The sequence below is a fragment of the Eptatretus burgeri genome, chromosome 2 (assembly GCF_056783735.1).
Source record: "Eptatretus burgeri isolate ZD-2024b chromosome 2, Ebu_testis_v1, whole genome shotgun sequence".
NCBI classification, from domain to species: domain Eukaryota; kingdom Metazoa; phylum Chordata; class Myxini; order Myxiniformes; family Myxinidae; genus Eptatretus; species Eptatretus burgeri.
This window is the reverse complement of record NC_140962.1, coordinates 71,731,429-71,752,653: the sequence shown is the minus strand read 5'-3', so window position 1 is coordinate 71,752,653 and position 21,225 is coordinate 71,731,429. Positions and strand designations below refer to the sequence as shown.

General features: G+C 45.2%; 1 protein-coding gene across 8 annotated transcripts in view; it reads right to left on the bottom strand.

The window, feature by feature from the left end:
• ZCCHC4 (zinc finger CCHC-type containing 4) overlaps positions 1-14,875 on the bottom strand; it is a 49,967-nt gene extending 35,092 nt beyond the window's left edge. For 2 of the 8 annotated variants that reach the window (XM_085869778.1, XM_085869780.1), the window contains exons 1-6: positions 14,716-14,875; positions 11,251-11,369; positions 9,432-9,514; positions 4,637-4,918; positions 3,877-3,945; positions 3,565-3,637 (exon numbers count right to left, since the gene is read on the bottom strand). In XM_085869778.1, the coding sequence (XP_085725904.1) occupies positions 3,565-3,637; positions 3,877-3,945; positions 4,637-4,918; positions 9,432-9,514; positions 11,251-11,369; positions 14,716-14,800 (711 nt within the window). In that variant the 5' untranslated portion in view covers positions 14,801-14,875. Of the gene's footprint in view, positions 1-3,564; positions 3,638-3,876; positions 3,946-4,636; positions 4,919-9,431; positions 9,515-11,250; positions 11,370-13,781; positions 14,083-14,110; positions 14,199-14,715 lie in introns of those variants that run through there. The other 6 variants (XM_085869783.1, XM_085869785.1, XM_085869779.1 and 3 more) reach the window with 6 other exon arrangements.
• Positions 14,876-21,225: the final 6,350 nt, after the last annotated feature.

Sequence of the window (21,225 nt, the reverse complement as noted above, 5' to 3'; positions counted from 1 at the left end):
CTGTCGGTGGACTTCCTCCTGCAGTTGGGTTATATATATATATATATATATATATATATATATATATATATATATATATATATATATATATATATATATTTTTTTTTCTTTAAAAAGGAGGTGGGTGGCAGCATTTGCACTCTGGCCACCATAAAACACTTCACTCCGCAAAACAGAAACGCAAATAAAATTGAAAACCCACTCCATGGGAGTACCTCCTGTGCAGGTGCCCTGCGCAGGGCAGCTCACTGGACGACGGGATTGGGGCAAAGTCTTCAGGACCCACACTCTTTGATGACAGGAGGAAAACCACGAGGTAACCTTCCTGGGTCAGATTGCGGTAGTGTGTCAGGGTGGTGCCGAGGTGTCATCCACCAGAAGATGTCTCCTTCAGTTAACCTGAAGGGGTCCCTTCGGGTGGGTGCCTGGAATTTCCTATCCCAAAGAGAGGATGATCACCTGTCTCTATTATCATCTGAACTCAAGCGGTTGGACATCGGTATTGCAGCTCTCTCTGAGGTTTGGAGACTGGATAGTGGCGAGATCATGATGGGTGGTAACACTGACTATTGGTCTGGTCACTCTGATAGTTACCATGCCCAAGGAGTTGCTGAAGCTGTGTCCAATAAGCTGACTCCACTGATAATTGAGGTAACACCGGTCAACGAGCGTATTATGAGATTAAGGATTCGTCACTCCTTAGGTGTCATTTCCCTGGTCTCTGCATATGTTCCGAATGAGGCGAGTGATCTCACCATGAAGGATGTATTCGATGCCACACTCGAGTTTGGTTGATCAGTGCCCCAAGTGAGATGCTCTTCGAGTCTTGGGGGATTCCATTACATCGAATGGAACTGATCGGGATGGTTATGAGATATGTGTTGGCACACATGGGTCTGGAACTGTGAACCAGTATATCACCAAGTTCCTTGACTTTGCACAAAGTCGTGGACTGAGGGTGGCTGGTTCATGGTTTCAGCGAACAAAGGCTCATCGCTGGACTTGGTATTCCAACGCTGTTGGTGTGGCAAAGGAGATTGACAATGTGCTCATTTATGGTCGCTGGAGGATGATCCAGAACTGCAGGGTCTACCAGAGTGCTCAGTTCATCAATACTGAACACAGGCTTGTTGCAGCAACTCTGAAGCTGCAGCTTAAATCTGGGAGAATGGTACCATCCTAGCCGAGGCTGGATGTTGGCAAACTGAAAGATGAGAGGGTAGCTGAGGAGTTTGCAAACAGGCTGAGTTGGGATTGGGGGGGGGGGGTCTGGGTGCTCTGGGGACTCTCAAAGTGTTGCTGAGTGCCTTCAACATCTCCGTCCTTGATGTTGCCGGTGGAGGTCTTGGAACTCACCGGAGGGCGAAGAAGAATTTTGTCTCTCAAGGGACACTGGATACCATTGGGTAGAGCTGCAGGGCCAGGCTTAATGGCAAAGCTGAGCTGTTCAAGTAGTTGAGGGGTAAAACTGTACGTGCACCGAGGGTGGACAAGGAGGCCTGTGTGAGGATCTCTGGGGGAAGAGCACTACCTGTGGTCACTTGATTCTCGTCCTGTTTACAGGGGAATTTGTGCATTGCGTTCCTCCAAGCCCCTCCCTCGGTGTACTGCAGTTAGAGCATTGAGTGGTGGGCTCTTGACAGATGAGTTCGAAATAAAAGCAAGCTGGACCGGTAACTGAGCGGCTATATCAAGCTGATCCACCAGCTGTCGAGTTGGATGCCAGGGGTGTTACTATCCCAATTGACGACCCTCCAATCAACTGTGATCCACCTTCATTTGTGGAAACAGGCTGCGGTGAACCGGTTGAAATCGGATAAAGCTCCTGGGATCTGTGGCATCCACACTGAACTTCAAGGCTGGTGAACATGCTGTACTCATGTCATTACATGAAGTTCTGTGCTCTGCCTGGAAGAGGGACCTTGGTGGCCCTCGTGAAAGGGAAGGGTGAATGCCAGGACTGCAAGAACTACCGAGGGGTGACGTTGCTCTCAGGGCTGGGCAAGGTCTTTGCTCAGATAATTCTTGAAAGGGTTCACCACCATCCGCTTGAGCACCAGCACCCAGAACAGTCAGGCTTTACACCAAAGAGGTCAACGATTGACCGTATCCTTGCCCTTTGAGTCCTCATTGAACGCCGACAAGAGTTTCGGCAGGGGCTGCTTGCAGCCTATGTTGATCTCTGCAAAGCGTTCAATTCAAAATCGGGATGCCCTCTGGAGGATTCTAGGTCTTTGTGGGGTGCCACCAAAACTGATCAATCTGATGTCTGAACTCTACTCTGGTATTGAGAGTGCTGTGAGATGTGGTGGTACAATCTCTAACTTATTTCCAGTTGTTACTGGAGTTCGTCAGGGGTGTGTGCTGGACCCCAGACTTTTCAGCACTTGTATGGACTGGATTCTGGGGAGGATGTGGGAGAGATAAAGCTGCGGTGCATCTTTTGGGAAGGTGAAGATCTCTGACGTTGATTTCGCAGATGATGCAGTCATCTTTGCAGAGACTCTGGATATCTTTTTAGGGGCCGTCGAGGTGCTGAATGAGGAGTCTGAGCCGCTGGGATTACGGGTTTCCCGAGTAAAAACAAAGATGCAGGCTTTCAATGACATCTTGGATGCTATCTTGTCTGAACCTGTTTGTGGTGAGGATGTTGACGTTACAGAGATTCACTTACCTTGGCAGTGATATTCACATCTCTGCTGACTGAGCTAGAGGTCAACAGACGTCTGGGTTGGGACTGTGGAGTCATGGATTCACTGGATCATGGGGTGTGGCACTGTCGGTATTTGTGCAGAACGACGAAAGTCCGAGTCTTCAGGTCCTTGCTCTATGGATGTGAGACTTGGACTCTGACTAGGGATCTGAGACGGAGACTTAATTCCTTTGGTACCAGGTCTCTTCGGAGTATCCTTGGCTATCGCTGGTTGGACTTTGTGTCGAGTGGTTGCAGAGAGACTCAAATGAGATTTGTTACCTGCATCGTCCATGAGCGTCAGCTGCGGCTGTGTGGACGTGTGGCTCATTTTCCTGACGCTGATCCTGCTCACCTGATTCTCTCAGTGAGAACCTCACAAATGGAGGAGGCCAATGGGCTGACCACATGCCTTGAGTTTGCAGTCGGTTGATCAGAATCTGAAGGAAATGGGGATGGGCCAGGCATCTGCCTGGGGGGTGGCCAGACGGAGGCCCCTGGAGTACTGGTGGAAAGTGGATGCAGCGACGTGCTGCTCCGGCACATGTTCCCACACCTGAGCTGAAGCTTTTCTGGGTCCTGGCCTAATATTATAACCCAAATTTGGTGGCATTCTGACTGGTGGGTCTGGAGGAAGATTTTTGAAGGAATTTACACGATTTTCCCAAAAATTCACTAAGTCAGCCATATTGAACTACTTCAAGTCACGTGACCGGAACGAGCTTTGCAATTCCTGTTTCAAATCAGGTCAGGAGAGAAACGTTGCTTCCAAATTTCAGCCAGATAAGTCTAAATAGGAGAAAAACGGACGGACGGTGTACGAAGACAATACCTTATCTGGAACTTAATAGTTTTTAAAAAGGTCAACTTACCTCTCCCCGAAAGAAATGGTTGTTGAACATGTTATACCGGCAAAATTCATCAGCAGGGTAGAATTTCTCAAACCTGAGGCAAATCAATAAAATAGAGAGAAATATGGGAAGGGGTGGTAAGAATCGACATAAATGTGATCATCACACACTGTAAATATGATGTGAAAAAAAAATAAATAAAATGAACTGGTAAAGGAATAGGACCAGCGGAACACTGAAATTCAAAGTTTAAACATCAGTTGCCAAAACACATGTTCAAAAAGAGCTGCACGTATTTGGACTATGTCATCAGATCACAAAACAAAATCTCACCTGCTGTCTATGTCAAGCAACATGCTGTGGATCTCATCATTACCCTTCACCCTCATCTCCTCATGGATCCTGGAAAAAAGGAACAAATAAAATCCCAAATGAAGAGAAGAGGATGACTAGAGTTTTTTTATTTTTATTTTTTAATCCAAAACTCATTGAACCTCCATGCAATCAACACACAATAAAAAAAAAATTCTTAACAGTCCTTCCCCCCTCCCAACCCATAAGGAAATGGTCCCTCCACTGCCCACCCACCCAGCACAAGCCCACAATGGCAACACTGCTCCCACACAGCATCCGCAAAATGACCCCCACCCCCACCTTCCCTTAAGCATCTGGGAAATATGCCTCTGATAACATCCAGAGAAACAGCCTCTCCTGCAAACAGCATCTACAGAAATCCTACCTCCTTCCCATGGCATCAACGGAAAAAATTTCCCCTCCCCCCGACCCGCAACATCCACGGAAATGGTCCCACCCCATGATAGTTTCTGCTGCAGCAGGACTGTTGCTGCAGCAGCCATTGGGGGAATATTTATGCTGTGGCAACAGGCCCAACCCAGACAATGTTGTTACAGAAATAGTCATGCCTTAATCCAAGCACGACTTCAACCATTCATGTGATCAACACATCCGGCTCCTTAATAGCATACATTTGTGAACAGCTGTGCGATTGTGATTTTTCAAATACATAAATAAAGCAACATCCTCACCCCAGATTCCTTAGCCACAAGGTGCTCTCAATACACAAGTTGAGTACCTTGGGGTTCCTAAACAAAGCAGACGAGTGAATCCAAGGTGTAATGGTAAGTTTGACAACCAGCGTGTGACACGGTCTGAGAACAGGAATTGTGCCCGCTCACGCCTGGAACAAGCAGATGCCAGCAAAAGAGTAACAGGGCGTGCCAGTGCAGCATCTGAAACGGGCAGAAGCTGACCGGCATGCTTGGCGTGCTGGGATTGCTCAGCCGACAACACCAGGTCCTGGCACTGCTGACAGAAGAAACGCTGAGATTTTGGTAGAGCAGCAAACAAATGTAGCCTGAAAGCATGAACAAATCTTCATAAACACACTATACTTTATATGTACAGTAAAATACAATATATATGTATGCCTATTTTGTCAACAATGATGCATGACAAACCGATTACGATTTCAAAATGTGAAGAAAAAAAAAAAAGGGTTAATTTTTTTTTTCTATCCTGTCTGAATTTTTACAATTACTAAAGGAGATTGCATTTTACAAATGCCTGGTGTTGGTTTAATGGTTTGGGTGGTGGGATTTGGATCCCAGGGACCCGAGTTCAAATCCCACTCAGCTGTTGAACTAATACCAGGTGGAGTTAAGTCGGCCTGTCATCCTTCCGAGGTCGGCAAAATGAGTGCCAGCATGCTGGTATATTGTGTCGGAGTGGCGACCCGTCCTGGATTGTGCCCACTTGCCAAGGAGACTGCTTAAGCAGCACCAACACTCTGCAAAGAGTATGGTCCCAATCTCCTTCTCTCCAAAGGAGAAGGTATTGCATTTGGGTCCCTTTGTTCGTTTGTCTGCAGAGAATGTGCTAACGTAGGCCACAAACAACACCTACTCCAAGTTACTCTATGAAGTCCAGGAAACCCTTCAATATCAATATTTCTGGGGTTAGGTTCCTGGAAAATTCCACAATAGTCAAAACCACGATCATGGAAACAAAGGGTCAATGGGAAGAGGGGTGGGGGGAGGGGGGGTTCGGTTCCTGGACTTTGAGACAAATAGAGGAAGATCGAAGCCAGCCGTTGAAATAAACATGTAAATACAATAAATCCAGTGCAAACAAACAAAAACACAAGAGTTTTACCTTTTAAATTTATTACAAAATGGCAAGATGGGTGAGGGTAAATGTATTTTATATATATACATATACATATATATATATATATATATATATATATATATATATATATATATATATATATATATATATATATATATATATACACATACATATATATATTTGGCCTTGCACTGCACTCTGCAGTAAACAGAAAACACAAGACTTAGCTTGGGATGATGATGCTGCTGCGATAGGGGGCAGGGTGGAGGTTAGGAAGATATGTATGCAGAACATGCGATGGCTGTTGGATCATCGGGAGCACGACAAAGTCGTCTGCTGCATCACTTCGTTGAAGGATAAAACGATCCTTTGACACCGTGACTTGGAGCAGATCTTCCCTGCTTGGCTCTGCGTTCTCTGCCTTTTGGCATGATTAATTTTGTCCATCATTTTAAATTTGTGTGCCATTATTAACTGTTGTGTGTCCACTAGATCTTGTCGATCTAGTACAACAGGATCTCCTGGTCGATGATGATTCATTATTAAATTTAGCTTCATTCCCGTATGCTGGTCTGATGACAATCAATAGTGAGCGAGAAGCAAGAAAAGGCTCCGAATTAGAGAGAATCGTACACGCCGACGCAAACAATGACTCATCTCAGCTCAAAAACCACGATTGGCCGAAAATAAAGACGGCGATAAAGAAATCTATAAAGTAAATACAATTGTAATATGAGTACGTGTATAAAGTATGTACAATTAGAATGAGAGTATGTGTATGAAGTATGTACAATTTTTGAGTGTACATCTACAAAAGCCCACAAAAGTCTGGGCGAGGGTATGCAATCTTTGTTGCTCGTTCTAGTTTTTCATGAATTTGCAATTATTGTGACAATATAGTTTTAAGGAGCTGACATAATAGCCTGGAGGTATGCATACCCACCTTCAAGTTGTCTCTCTGGGTTTGAATGAATCTCGACCCAGCGATCAACTGTCATCCCGGTGTTTCATCAATGTGTGTGCCATCCCTCAAATGGATGGTAAAATAGGCATCCCACCTGATGGTATTAGTTCATTAACGTTACAAGATCCCATTGTGTCCTTCACAAAGAGTAATGGAGCAGTCGAGTGTGTGGCATCAGAGTAGTGACCAATTGAGGATTATAACCCTATCTAAGAAAGTGCTTCAGCCGAACCAGCACTTCAAGACTACCAATGGGCCCGTTGGTTTATTGGAGAAAATTTTAATTGGTTTTCATGGCTTTTAGCATACCCACCTGTTATACTTCCTGAGCATTAGCTTGCCTTTCATCAGCCCAGATGTGCTTGGACCAGGGCGGGGATGATACATTCGTTATAATTATTGCTAAGTTATACGACTGTTATTATTGTTCGTAATATCAATTAATATGTGCTTTGTTACAATGTTATCATTATTTATTTTGTAAATGGAATGCCATGCCACAAAAGGACCTATTAAGCTGCTCTATACACCTAAACATGGCAGGTGTTTAAAACATGGGAATTTCTTCTGGGTTCTTTGTCATTAATCAGCCTAATCAACTCAGGAGATCATGATGATCATTTTGGTGCATTACACTCCACATCAGAACACTCCAGTAGAACAAAAAAATAAAAATAAAAAAAAAATAAAAAAAAGAGTGCGCATGCACGCACACACAAACACAAAGCTCTTCTGTACCATAAAAAGTCACTTCCAAAGTTCTTAGGGATTGGGTTAAGTACGCTATGCATAACACATGCCAACTCCTGTTTATGGTGTCACACCAACCCAGGAGAGTCAGTGTTGTTGGTTGCCATCAATTCCTCCAATAAACGGAACCCAACAGGTTAGGAACTACAATTTGAGCAAAAATCATCCCACTCCCTCCCCTTCAACACACAGAAATACTGTTACAAATCTGGAAGCTTACTGCACTCCACATACAGGTCCTACAGAACAGTTATATCGCTAAGTATGTGTCTTTAGTTAGGGTCCCCGTCCCTCATTTAATGGGTGAATAAATGTACTTGCGTTGCGAGTTATTTTGATGGTGGTGTAAAAATTTAAAAAACCCTAACTATCAATTACAACAACACGCCTTCACCTCGCTTCCTCACACCGACGCCATTGTCTGCGTGCATGTCGGCACGTACGTGGGCGGAGTTCAAGAAGGAGCCTCGCGGCGGCCCTCGACCAATCAGCGTGCTACGGGTGGGGTGGCCGCAACTCAGCCAATCAGATCCCGCGACGGGGAGAAAGGGGTCTGCGTGACGTCACCACACCCCCGGGCCAATCGACGGATTTGCCGCTCATTTTGGCCAATGACAGGGCGACGAGCGATTCTGCGCGCCAAAAACCGTCCAGTGAGGGAGAGCGGAGGCGTCCCCCCCCCCTCCCCGAGACAGGGTGAATAAGGGTGGGGCGCGATCGGACCACGAGAGCCACCATCCCCCACAAGAACCACAAGGGTTGCTCGCCGTGTCTCAGTCGGTGAACTAGAGAGTTTGAGAGATAGTTGATGACCATCGAGCCGGCAAGGTTGTGGTCATTCTGACGGGCAAGTGGAGCAAGTGTGGAGTTATCAGCCCTCACTTTGGCGTTCAACTCAAAGACTCCGAGAAGTGGCAGAGAAACCTCCTGCCTTCTCGACAGTTTAGGATACAGAGGAGAGGCTTCGTTGCCAGGACAAGCGCCGAGCGGAGATCAGGAGGCTGATCGTGGCTCACCGGTGTCTGGATTCTGCTCGCATCTCGCTGGTTCGAATCGGCTCGCCCAAACCACACGAGGTGGACAGGTCCGAGGCAGGCTCTGGTCTTCAGCTCGCCTTTCCCTCTGGGCTGGAGGCCTCAATAAAGGCTGTGGTCACTGTTTCTTTTGGGTGTGTGTGTGTTTGTGGTGCCAGTCTAGTAAGTAGGAATTGTATAAGGGCTCTTTGCTTGTACATAAATTGCCTTGAATCTCTATATTCGGATAACTCTGGTTCTTGCGTGCCCCCCTGCCCCATAATAAATAAAGCCATGTGTTAAATGTATCAGTTCGTTGCTGTGTTTCCTTCCATTGGCGTAGCGTGACGCGTGTTGGAGAATTAGCAAGGCCGTTGTTGCCGCCGTAAGGGGACATTTGGACCGACGGATCTCGGTGATCATCCGCTCGGGTTGCACACGGTTTGAGCACGCTAGCGGCTCGTTCCATATGAGCACCGTCGAGGGTGTGAATACTCGGTAAACTCGCCACGTGGAGCTCTAGGTATTTTGAAGATTGGCAAATAACCCTGTACCATGTGGTGTAATTATTGACGATTCACGGTCCGGTAAGGAACCCGTACTTGTCGGAGTTTTCCGAAAGGTACGATCTAAATTCTGGGTGCTCGGTAGAGTCGACTCTGCAGTTCCATATAGCGGTCGGGCTCGTCGCCGATACCCGGCCTGCAACAATACTACCATCTGTGATGTTCCATCAGGCAACCGGATGTGCACTCGTCTCCTGCCTCCCTGCACTGTCAAGCCACCTTACTTTTCTATAAAAGTGGATATCTTTATGGCCTCCCTTTTTTTACCATCTTTTTTTGGTATACAAGTGGAGGCCCATGAAGGACCGAAATAACAGAATGTGGCAGGTTAAGAGACCAACAGAGTGGCAGAGGACAACAGGCAGGCAAAATCCTTGCCTGCTGTAATCTGTGATTTTATAAAATTCCAAAACAATCATATTTTGCTCTTTCACTTGTTCTTCTCACCTTTTTGTGTAATCCTCTTGTGTACATGAAGGCAGCATTGCTTGCACTTGCAATTCTAGCTCCTCTCTCCTTTTATTGGATACCTGTGAGCACAAATAGAACGAGACAAAGGGAGGATGTAGAATGGCAAGTGCACATTTCTAAAAACAAAAACTTTTAAAATGAGAACAATTAAATTACCATCATTTTGACATTTGTGTGAACCTTCGAGAAATGAGGACTTTTTCCCTACTTTTTGACCTCTCCACAATTGTGGCCAAAATTGCCAAAAACACATTGGGCTTGCATGACACCACATAAAACAGCTGTGCAAAGTCAATGCAGCGCCCCAGTGTGACAGCCATGCCATTTGAGTTGGAAGGTTTCCACATGTAACATCACATTGTGGGAGTGAGGGGGGAAAGGGGGGGGTAGCAGTAGAGAACGTGAAAAGGTTATTCCACCATGTCTTGCACACTTATTAAATATTGCAGTAACTTTAACTTTGAAAAAGAAGCGCTCCAATGCACTAGCATTATCCAGGTCTCATACACTCCATCTCCATACAAACACCATATATGGCTAACAATCCAGTTGAGATCCACAATCAATTTCTGGCAGAGGAGCAGTATTTGGAATGCCTTGGCCTAAAATCTGCTGAGACCTTTCCTGGGACAACATGTCAAAGTTGGCTTAGAAGGCAGGGAGAAGTCCTGGAATCCTCTGCAGAGCGGTCATTTCTCAGCCGCTCCAAACTCCGAACATTGGACAAAGCCTTCATCCTCCGTGAGCTAGTGCCACCACATCTCAAGTTGCGCTTCCAGAAGCGATGAACTCAAAATCCTGAGGCCAACTGATATTACTTACAGCAGGCTGAGTTGCTGCTCTCTCACAGCAGAAAGAGAGAGCAGCAACTGTGATATATCGAAATTTTTCCATCAGTTCCTTTCTGGTCTCACCCCACCTGCCCTCTCAGCTATTTATCATTCAAAGCGAACTATCTCACACTTAATCAGCTCACAACCAAATGTCCTGTATTTCCCCATGTCCCCCTATATGTTGCCCCTCAATCGTGCTGTTGGTGTGGAGCTCCTCAACAAGCCTAGACACCAAAAAAATTTCAAAAAAATAAAATAAAAATAAATTTTAAAAAACCACATTGCTCCTCTCCCCAAATTCAAGCCAAGTGCTCACTCACATCCACTCTTTCGTCTCCACTCTTCTCTTATCTGCCTGTGGCATCCACTCGCTGAATCTAACCAATCATATTCTCCTCTTGCTTCCTTTAAAATGGTGAGCCAACCGCATAATGTTATCCCCCATTCCCATTGCTGATCTTTTACAGTCACAATAACTCGTCTCCTGCCTCCCTGCACTGTCAAGCCACCTTACTTTTCCATAAAAGTGGATATCTTTATGGCCTCCCTTTTTATTCATCTTTTTTTTTTTTAAACAGTCTTTTTTTGGTACACACGTGGAGGCCCATGAAGGACCGAAATAACAGAAGATGGCAGGTTAAGAGACCAACAGAGTGGCAGAGGACAACAGGCAGGCAAAAATAACAAATCTGCTCAAATTGTGCAGCTGAAAGATCCGACTGAGTCCTTGGTCTTTGGTGAAGAAAGAGACCCAGTTAAAACACGAGTGCTTATCCAGCTGGAATGGAGGAGGCTTTATAAAAGTCACTTCTTATGGACCAGGGGATATTACCAAGAACTTGTACAACACACATTGACCTTTATAATTACATGCAGGGTGATTAATCAATGTGTCAATTCACTGCAACAGTTAATCAAATCAAACAATTCTAAATAACAGGCAGAAGAACTACTGCACTTACCTTGTCTCTTTCCCATTGGAAGAGCTCACATTCACACCTGTCTCTGCTTACTGAGCAGGAAAAAAATCTGTGTCTGGTCGGATGGCCATTCACATAGCGCTCAAACAACAATGCGGGACCTGGACAGAGGTTAAAAGGTTGAAATCATAACAAGGAAAGAAGGAAGTAACAGGAAAGGGGAGCAATCATGCTTTTGCATAATGATCTGCAATCATAATAAAGACCAATTACTGCACCATAGTCCTTACATGAAATGATGGTGATGACCAACAGGGGGAACACCGAACCCAAAAAGGAGAGAAAGGACATTGGGATTGGGAGTTGGGGGATAAATTGCAAAACAAAATTGGAGATAAAGAAGAGAATGATATTGGTTAAAAAAATAAATAAATAAAGAGAGAGAGGACCACCGGACCTGAAACGTATCTGGGCCCTGGCCTAATGTTGTAACCCAAATTTGGTAGCATTCTGACTGGTGAACCTGGAGAGGAAGGTTTTCGAAGGAATTTGAGATTTTCTAAGTCCACCATTTTGATACACTTCTGGTCACGTGATCGGTATGACCTCCACAATTTAACATCGTGACCCTGTCCTAAGGTTGTAACCGAAATTTGGAAGCATTCTGGCTGGTGGGTCGAGAGAAGATGATTTGTGAAGGAATTTACCAAGTCCATCATTTTGACGTACTTACAAGTCATGCGACCAGAACGAGCTTTGCAATTCCTGTTACCAGCCAGGAGAGGAATGTTGCTGCCAAATTTCAGCCAGATCGGCAGAGCGGTTTTGCCGGAGAAGTCGAAATAGGGAACGGACAGACAGACTGTGCGTGATGACAATACCTTATCTGGAATTTAAATTCTGGGAGGGAAGTTTGGAAGAAAGTGTGGAGAGAGAAAAAAAAAAAAGTAATGTTGAGAAAAGGGTATGTACGAGTCATGGAAGGGGTGGGGGTGGTTTAAAATGTTAAAATATTATGTATATACCCCTAACTGGGAATAGAAACATTGTTTTATGTTGCTGTTATTGCATTATCTTTTGGAATGATGTTGTGTGGATAGCTATTTGGGTATTTCAGAACATCCCATGCTATTTTTCCTGAAGCTGGTGGTCTGGTTCTTTCTGGTGACTGTGTGCAACATCATTTTAAAGAAAAAGGAAATCACCCCCAGATCCTTCTCCTGTGTGACACGCTCCAAGATTGTTCCTTGTATTATTAGTCTTACCCATCCCCAGCACCTTACATTTCTTTACGTTTAACTGCATTTTTTGCCCAATCTATGAAAGAATCAATGCTTTTCTGAATTTGATCATAACCCTAACTCCCAACCTCTCTGCTATGTAATTTTCCTCCAGGCTTTGTGTCATCAGCTAATTTAGAAAGCAGACTTCACCCCATTATCCAAATTGTCGATGTAAATAATGAATAGTAATGGTCTGAGTACCGATCCCAGAGGTACCCCACTATTTACATCCTGCCAGCAAGACAACCTCCGACTCACAACCACTCTTTCCTTCCCATCACGAAGCCAGTTCGCAATCCAATTAGCTACCTGACCAGCCACTCCACAAGCTCACCTTGGTAAATAACCTCCAATGTGCTCGATCATCAAATGCCTTCTCAAAATCTAGATTAAACACGACATCCACTACACTTCTCTCATCCACCCAATCAACAACTGCCACATAAAACTCAAAGTTGACAACTTGATTTCCTTTCAATAAACCCACGCTGACTGCTTTTAATCAGTTTCAATTGGTGAATAAACCCATGCTTTCTGCTCATATCCATTCATTTGTTCCTCTTGTAACCCACCATTGGAGCCAACTTCCACATTCTCTTCAAGCTCACCCTTCCCTCCAGGTAGGTCTTCAAGACAGCTGTTGAGCACAATCTCAGGTGTTCCTCAATTACCGAAGTATCCCTCCACTTTGTCCCTCGGCCACTGCTGTTGCCGTGTCGATTCCCACCACAACCCTCTCTTTCTACTGTTACGTTTGTTCTCTTGCATCGTCCACCAAAAGGTGGACGCAGGTTATGTTTTCACCGCCGTCTGTTCGTCTGTGAGCAGGATGTGTCAAAGTTACGGATGGATTTGGACGAAATTTGGTGGACAAATTGGTTTAGCGACAAGAACGAGCGGATTAGATTTTGGTTCAGGTCCGGATCCAGATCCAGCATATCAGCCTGGCAGAGGTATGTGGTCTAGTTAGTTCTACGTTCCAGGTCCTCCACGAGCTGAGACTTTGAACAAGAAAACAAACAAACAAACAAAAAGGAAGACAACATTGAGCCCCATCACGAAAGTCACATTTCAATTTCAGCAGGAAGTATCCAGACTCATTTGTGAGGGGTTATCGCACGGCCAACCCATTACTGGAGGTAGTCCGTCGGCAAATCCCACCCGAAGAGAAACAAAGGTTGCTGTTCGGCTGTTCCAGGACCAGAGACCTTATATCCAGACCATCTGATCATAGGAACTGCCATCTCAAGTACTTTATCACACAATCCCAGTTTCCATTCGTGTACACACCTAAACCACGGTACCCGTCTGCATTATAAAAACCGACACCACCATGGGATCTCAGGCCGATTCACAAAGCGCTGCGTTGATCTGGAAGGATCTTTCATGCTTTGGACCAGTAAGTAACAAGGCAACCACCAATCACTGTGGGAATTGATCATTTTTACCATGGTACCTTGATATCGGCCCACAGAAGCTCTCAACTCGAGAGCAACGATGAGAACACATCGAATGACGGATCTTTATTTTGATCCATTTAAAAAAGGAAGACACACAAAAGGACAATGTGCCGTTTTAATGAAGCCTCAGGCCTCAGCATAGAGCCTGGGCCTACCTACATCTGCCCTCGCATATCGGAGACAAAACGAGTGCACAGGGGGTGGTTGTGTGCGTGGATTTGACACCGAACATCGTGGAGGATTCGCTGGTTGGTTTTCCTTTTAGTCATTATTACTCTCTCTCTTGCCGTTTAAACAAATAACTGGATTGCCCACGAGCTGGGAAGTACGACGAGCATAGTTTACATTGTGAAATAAAATTAAAATATATATATATATATATATATGAAAAAGTAAGCATCAAGTGCGCGCCTTTGATGTATTTTCACGTAAATAAAGAAATTTCATTCTGAAATTCGTACAGTGCTGCATTACGTGACGGTGTTATTCGTGGTTGTATCTCCGGCAACGGTGGGATATAATGTATATATATATATATATATATATATATATATATATACATATATATATATACATATATACAGATTATATCGCATTTCCATAGATTATACAACAATACAGAGGTCGCTTTATCACGTAAAACATCACACGGCAATTTAAAAAAAAAAAATTTTTTTTTTTTTTTGCAAATCGTCCATCCGACTGATGATGCACAAACAAGACAATCGAACCCAAAAAAAAATCAGACACACGACAAACTTTACCGTGCGGACAACAAGGCGCGTCTGCCGGCGTTTGGCACAGTTCAAATCCGGACCCCGACCCAGCAACTCTCGTCGGCCAAGGCATGCTTTTTATTCAAGAACGACTGAATGACACGACCAACTCCACCATTCTTTACCCACTTCACAAAAATAAATAAATAAATAAATAAGGCCACGTGGTTTCATTTCCTTCATCGACAAAATGGCCGTTTTATTTATTTGTTGTACCATTCGCCCGGTGTTGTTTAACGGACTACTCCTCGTTCCAATTCCATACCCACTTTTATCTTATTAAAATTCAAAAGATATCCACTGAAGAATCGTGAAGCCAGCGACGCTTAAAAAAATTTTACTTGCTATACACCGCCCCCGTTTTAGTGTATTAGCTGCAGAGGACGTGCATTGTGGAGTACGGTACAAGTCCTTGAAAAGGGATACTCAGATATTCAGACTTTCACATCCCAACCTACACCTTCATTATCCTCCTTCCTGCGCACCCTCTCCCATTGTGTCGTCAATCGACCAACCAGCAGCATGACTACAGCCGAATCAGTTCAACGCACATCCCACTCGATGGTCTCCGATCAAACTCTCTCCCATTGGCACATTTCTTCTATTCTGCCTCCAAATATGCAAATGGAAGGAATATGAAATATAACAGCAAAGGCTGACTGGATCTCAGTGAATATTGAAACAGTGAGCAAGTGTTTGTACGTTGTTTCGACCTCGCCCTTGGGTTGAGGGCTCGGGCTGCGCTCATTGATCCGGAGGTCCTGATTGACGTGCTCGGGAAACCAACACGTACCCCCGTGTGCGGTCGCGCCGTATGAGCAGTCAGATGTGACCGAGCGAAGCGACCATCCTAATTTACACCCACACGCTTCAACATACAGTAACGTATGCAAATCCAGCAATGTAATGCAAATCCTTTACTCAGGATAAAGAAAACACAGTTTACCACCAAGCAATGGACAAAGCATTGTTGACAATAAATCCCACTGACATGCGGTGGTAACAATTAAGTAATTAAAGAAGGACAGACAGGTGCCAAGACAATACTGACAAGACAATTAAACCCACCAGATATCCCGAGATAATCCAAAGGGAGGGGAGGGGTCAAGCAAAATAACAAAATAATATTTGCCAGGGTATTAAAATAAAAGGGGAAAAAAGAAAGATAGTGCGAAGAGAGAGGGAGGAGAGAACAGAATTTGAGCCTGATTTTGGATGAATCAACGCGGTCTTGTCTCAGGCTCAACCGCCGATCCCCAAGGATGGCGCCTCACCACCTTCCCCCCCCCCCCCTCCACGAGGCGCGTCCCTATCCTCCACGACCCCGATCGATCTGCACAACTTCTCCAACTCTTCAAACACCGTGCCACAGCAACTTGCCTCCGTTTCACCAAGACGATTCACGCCGTCCTCCAATAGATTATTGTCCTCCAATACCACGTATACCAGGCCACGGCAGGGCCTTGTTCCCCACCTGTCCCCTACACGCAGACAGGGCCTCGAACTGACCCTCCTTGGCAGGGATCCACGGAGCTCCTTCACGGGCTCCACCCAGCCTCATTCCCTGTTGGAAACAAAACAGTCCCAATTTTTTTTTTGGACCAATAATCACCCAACAACTCAAACACCACCACCTTCGCCTCTTTACCTCCACAACTCCATCCCGCAAACATCGCTTCACCGCCATTCTCAAACGACGCCCGCCAACAACCAAACTCCCACCACCTCCGCCTTTCTACCACACGTCGTGCCATGGGCTGCGAATGCGTTCCTTTCGCCTCAAAAATCGGATCAGGAATGCTTCATGCCCCCTTTTCATCCATTCAATGACTGAGCATCGAGTGGCATAACCCCACCTCCAAACCCGCTGTGATCCAGAAATTTACATAGACGCCCCTCCCCCGGGCTAAATAAGCACGAGCATGGCGCAGCTCGCGGCAGGGAGGGAAAAGAGGTGCAGTACGTCGGCAGAAAGTCAAGAACCAAGTGGGAGCAGTGGAGTGGCAGCAGCAGTGTTGGCGGGGCAGTCGAGTCGGGGGACGGAGCTCGAAGCCGACGGGAAAGGCAGACGGGGAGCTCCGGAGAGTGCTCGCCGACCATGCCAGGGGCACGAAGCCAAGCGCAGCTACACTGACATCATGGCTTGCCCGCCATCGCGCCACGAGAGCGCGGGTAGGACCCTTCGGTCTCGTGGACCTGGCCGCTCATCCAGGTTCCACGCGCATTAGGCCCACGGGCCCAGTCTGATTCCCTTGTCTATGAGGGGGTCTTTTCTTGTGTTTTCTTTGAATGCGTGTTGTGGCGCCATGTCTTGTAAAGTAGAAACTGTTTAAGTGCATGTAAATAAACATTGCTTTATTCGGTTGTAACTCTTGCTTGTAAATTGCATTCTTACTGTATGGCTGTGTATAGGTGCTTGCCTTGTCTGAGTGCGTAATAAATGTACTTGTCGAACTGTTCCCCGTTTCGTTGCGTCCTTTCCCTTGTTTGAAAGTTCCATCTTGCATCACGGAAGGAATTGGTAGAAGGGTGTCAGTACCCGGTAACTAATCACGTCCGTCGGGGCCGCCGATAACACCGCTCGGTTATAACTGAAGCACGGAACGGACCGCTTAAGCGGTTCGTGTCCTTGGCTGGCAAGCGGCGAGGTACGATCGCACGGTTAACTACCCGCGCAGGTACTTAGGTAGGTCGAGTTTGGCGAACAACCCTATCCTGCGCGGGTGGCCGATTAGCACGATTGTGGTGGGGTCGAAAGACCCACCCGTGACTAGCTCCTGGCGGTAGTTCCACGGAGGGTCACGACTGAATTGTCCGATCCGGTGGGCGACGCGGTCGCGATTCGAGTTATGTGGCCGATCGCACGCCGGGCGGACCAAAATTCGTAACAATATATATATATATATATATATATATATATATATATATATACATACATATACATATATATATATATACATATATAATATATACATACATATACATATATGTACATAGATGACTGGGACGGTTGGGATTACGCATTTTTAAAGAAGAAAAAGGCGCTTCCAATCAAAAGTGAAAACGAGATCGACTCCGCTAATTTGAGCAAAAAAAGCGAGAGCAGATCCGGTCTCAGGGCAACGTTTCACCAGCTACACAGCCGGCCTCCTCAGGCACAATAGACCCCTTGGGCCACAGCACGTGTCCGGTTTTTATTTCGATACGACCGCTCATTTCCGCTCACGTGCTCGCAATGTCTTCAGGTGTCAGTTTGCTGTTTTAACAAGCCATTTCCCAATCTTTGGAAAAGATTGGTGTTAATTTGCTCTTTTGACAAGCCATTTCCCAATCTTTGGAAAAGATTCGTGTTAGTTTGCTCTTTTGACAAGCCATTTCCCAATCTTTGGAAAAGATTGGTGTTAATTTGCTCTTTTGACAAGCCATTTCCCAATCTTTGGAAAAGATTCGTGTTAGTTTGCTCTTTTGACAAGCCATTTCCCAATCTTTGGAAAAGATTCGTGTTAGTTTGCTCTTTTGACAAGCCATTTCCAATCTTTTGCTGCCTTGCTGAAGATGTGTTTGAACAGCATGACTTTCATCTATTACTTTGCACACTACCGACAAATATTTGGCACAGCTATGGCTTCACCGGTCTCTGCTGTTGTAGCGAATTTGGTGATGGAGGAACATGAACAAAGGACATTTGAGACTCATGAGAATTGGATCCCACGGTACTGGAACAGATATGTAGGTGACACCTTCGTCATTGTGCGTATGAACATGGTAGACCACTGACTGGGACAACTTGGCCGGGTATTCCCCAGCATTAACTTCATGTTGCCATTTGAAAAAGAAAGCAAATTGGCATTTTTGGATGTGGAGGTTCACTGTAACCATGACGGCTCCTGAAAGACTTCGGTTTTCAGGAAACCAACCCACACCAGCAGATGACTGGATGTTAACTCCTGCAACCCAATCTCCCACAAACGCAGGGCAGCATGAATCTTAGCAGCTTGGGCATGGACGGTGTCATCATCCAAAACCGAGGCAATTAAAGAAGTCAGATTAGTTGGAGGAGTCCTGCTCAAAAATGTGAACAACAAGGGGATACTCCCCACCTTGGAAGAACCAAAACAGACAGAACAGAAAGAGCCAGACACACTTGGGCACTGTGTACTACCATAATACTCGGGCCTTTCTGAAAGGATTGGCAGGATAGGACGTGGTGCACGGATTAGAGTAGCCGACAAGCCTCTACGCACCATCTGTAATGTCATTTCAAAAATAAAGGACCCAATACCAACTGGTGATAAATCTGGAGTAGTTTACCATTCATCATGCAAAGACTGCGACCAATTCTACATTGGTGAAACTGGAAGAAATTTGAAACAACAGCTAGATGAACATGATAGAGCAATTAGGCTTGGAAATGTGGCCCAGTCAGCCAAAGCACGTCATTGCCTGTAATCTGGCCATAAATTTGACTTTGATGGGACCCGTGTCCGAGACACTACATCTAACAAACAACAGGTTGATTTTGGAAGCATGACACGTGAAGAGCCAGGAGGGCAGCTTAACTGGGGAGACAGTGGACAAACCCACACAATACACACCTCTAATGCAAATGGCCAAAACTGGATGGTGCAAACGGCTGGATAAGGTGATCAACAAACAACACTCAATCCCAAACAACACATCCACATGTGCACAACACTCAACGAGAACCTCAACACTCACACAACCAACACCTCGTCATGCCCAACCCGGACACGAAGCCAGCCGTGTCCGTGCCCCGGAAACGCAAACACAACAACAACAAGCGCACACACATGTTCACCTACACACATACAACACCAGATCACGTGTAAATAAAAACAAAAAGAGCAGAGCATCCCTTCAATGTTGTGATTTGATGTTTGTTTTTAGATCCTCGTGGAGGATCTCCAAGTCTTACTCACGTTGTTGTTCTTCATCTTGTTGTTCTTCATCTTCTTCTTGTGGACTTTCTTGTTTCACAGCCTACAGTTTTCATCGAAACTTCCTGAAACTTGGCATGTATATGTAAAAATTCCCTGCGCAGACAGTAACCATCTCCGATTTTGAAAATTCCTCCGAGAAACAAAGTTATGACGTCAAAATATCTCCGCTAATGGAAATCGCCTAAAAAATTATCTCTGAAACTAGGCAAGCTTTTTGAATTCTGTTTGCAGGAATCGAACAGGGCATTAGCAGAGATGAATTACCGCACATATGATACATCACTATGATGTCATATCAATTTTTATGACGTCATTGCTATTTTTTGACATTTTTTGTTTTGCAACCCAGAGTTTTCATCGGATCTTCGTGAAACTTGCCATGTATATGCAGAAAGCCCACGCGCAGGCAGTAACTATCTCCGATTTTGGAAATTCTTCCTAGAAAAAAAAGTTGACGTTATAATATCGCCGCTAATGGAAATCGCTTATACCATTATCTCCGAAACTAGGCAAGCTGTTTGAATTTTGTTTGCGGGAATCAAGCCGGGCATTAGCACAGATAATTAATTTATCGCAAACCTGATACATCACAATGACGTCATATTCGTTCTTATGACGTCATCATTAAGAGGACGAGAATCTTAGCTCATTTGAGCTTGTTACTTTTGGTTTTAAGCGCCTTCTTCTTCTTCTTTAAATAAAAAAATGTCTCTGTCTCTGTCTCTGCCTCTGTCTCTTCAACCACCTGCGCTTTTCTTCCATCCTCCCCACTTCTGTTTTTTTACTTCCTTCACTTAAAATCCACACAGTTCTGCCGCATGAAATAATGTGGGGGCCTGGAAGGGGGAATACAAGGTAGAAGGGGAAGAAAGGTCTTGTAGCAGCATAATCAAAATAAAATGAAGAAAATAAGGAAAAAGAAAAAGGTCCTAAATCGAGAACCACAGCGACCACAGTAAAACTATTGCAATACACCCCGAAAGTGTCAAGGTCATTGCATTAAACACAATAAACCCCGTGAACATAACGACGTCCCTCCTGGAATGTCACGACAAATTCATGCACAATACGGGGTGAACCCCAAAGAGTGGTTGGCCTCGTGTTGTCTTGACTCGATGTTCATTCTTAAACTGATATATTGTGTTTCGACTGTTAGCACACATTGCATGTTCTGGAAGTATATTCCAATTGCTAGCAGAGACAGAGTCACCACCCAACGCGGGCGATCTTGTTCCAAGCATGGAGGATGTTCTCCAGACGCATGACTTTAGTTGGGCAGTGTATAGGCAACTAACAGCTGCCTCAATCGCTCCCGGAAATAAAAACAAAATAACTCGGGTTACGTGCATGAAGGAAAAACATACTTACTGCTTACAATTCAAAACACCTCACGACACTGGAAAATGTGGGGACAGGAATACTGTACTGTAAATGGTGGAGACTTGTAATACCCTCCCCCTCCCCCACTTACCTCTTCCCAAAGCCCCTCCACATCCACCCCATGGACTTCTCCGGGTGGTGTCCGGGCAGTGTTTAG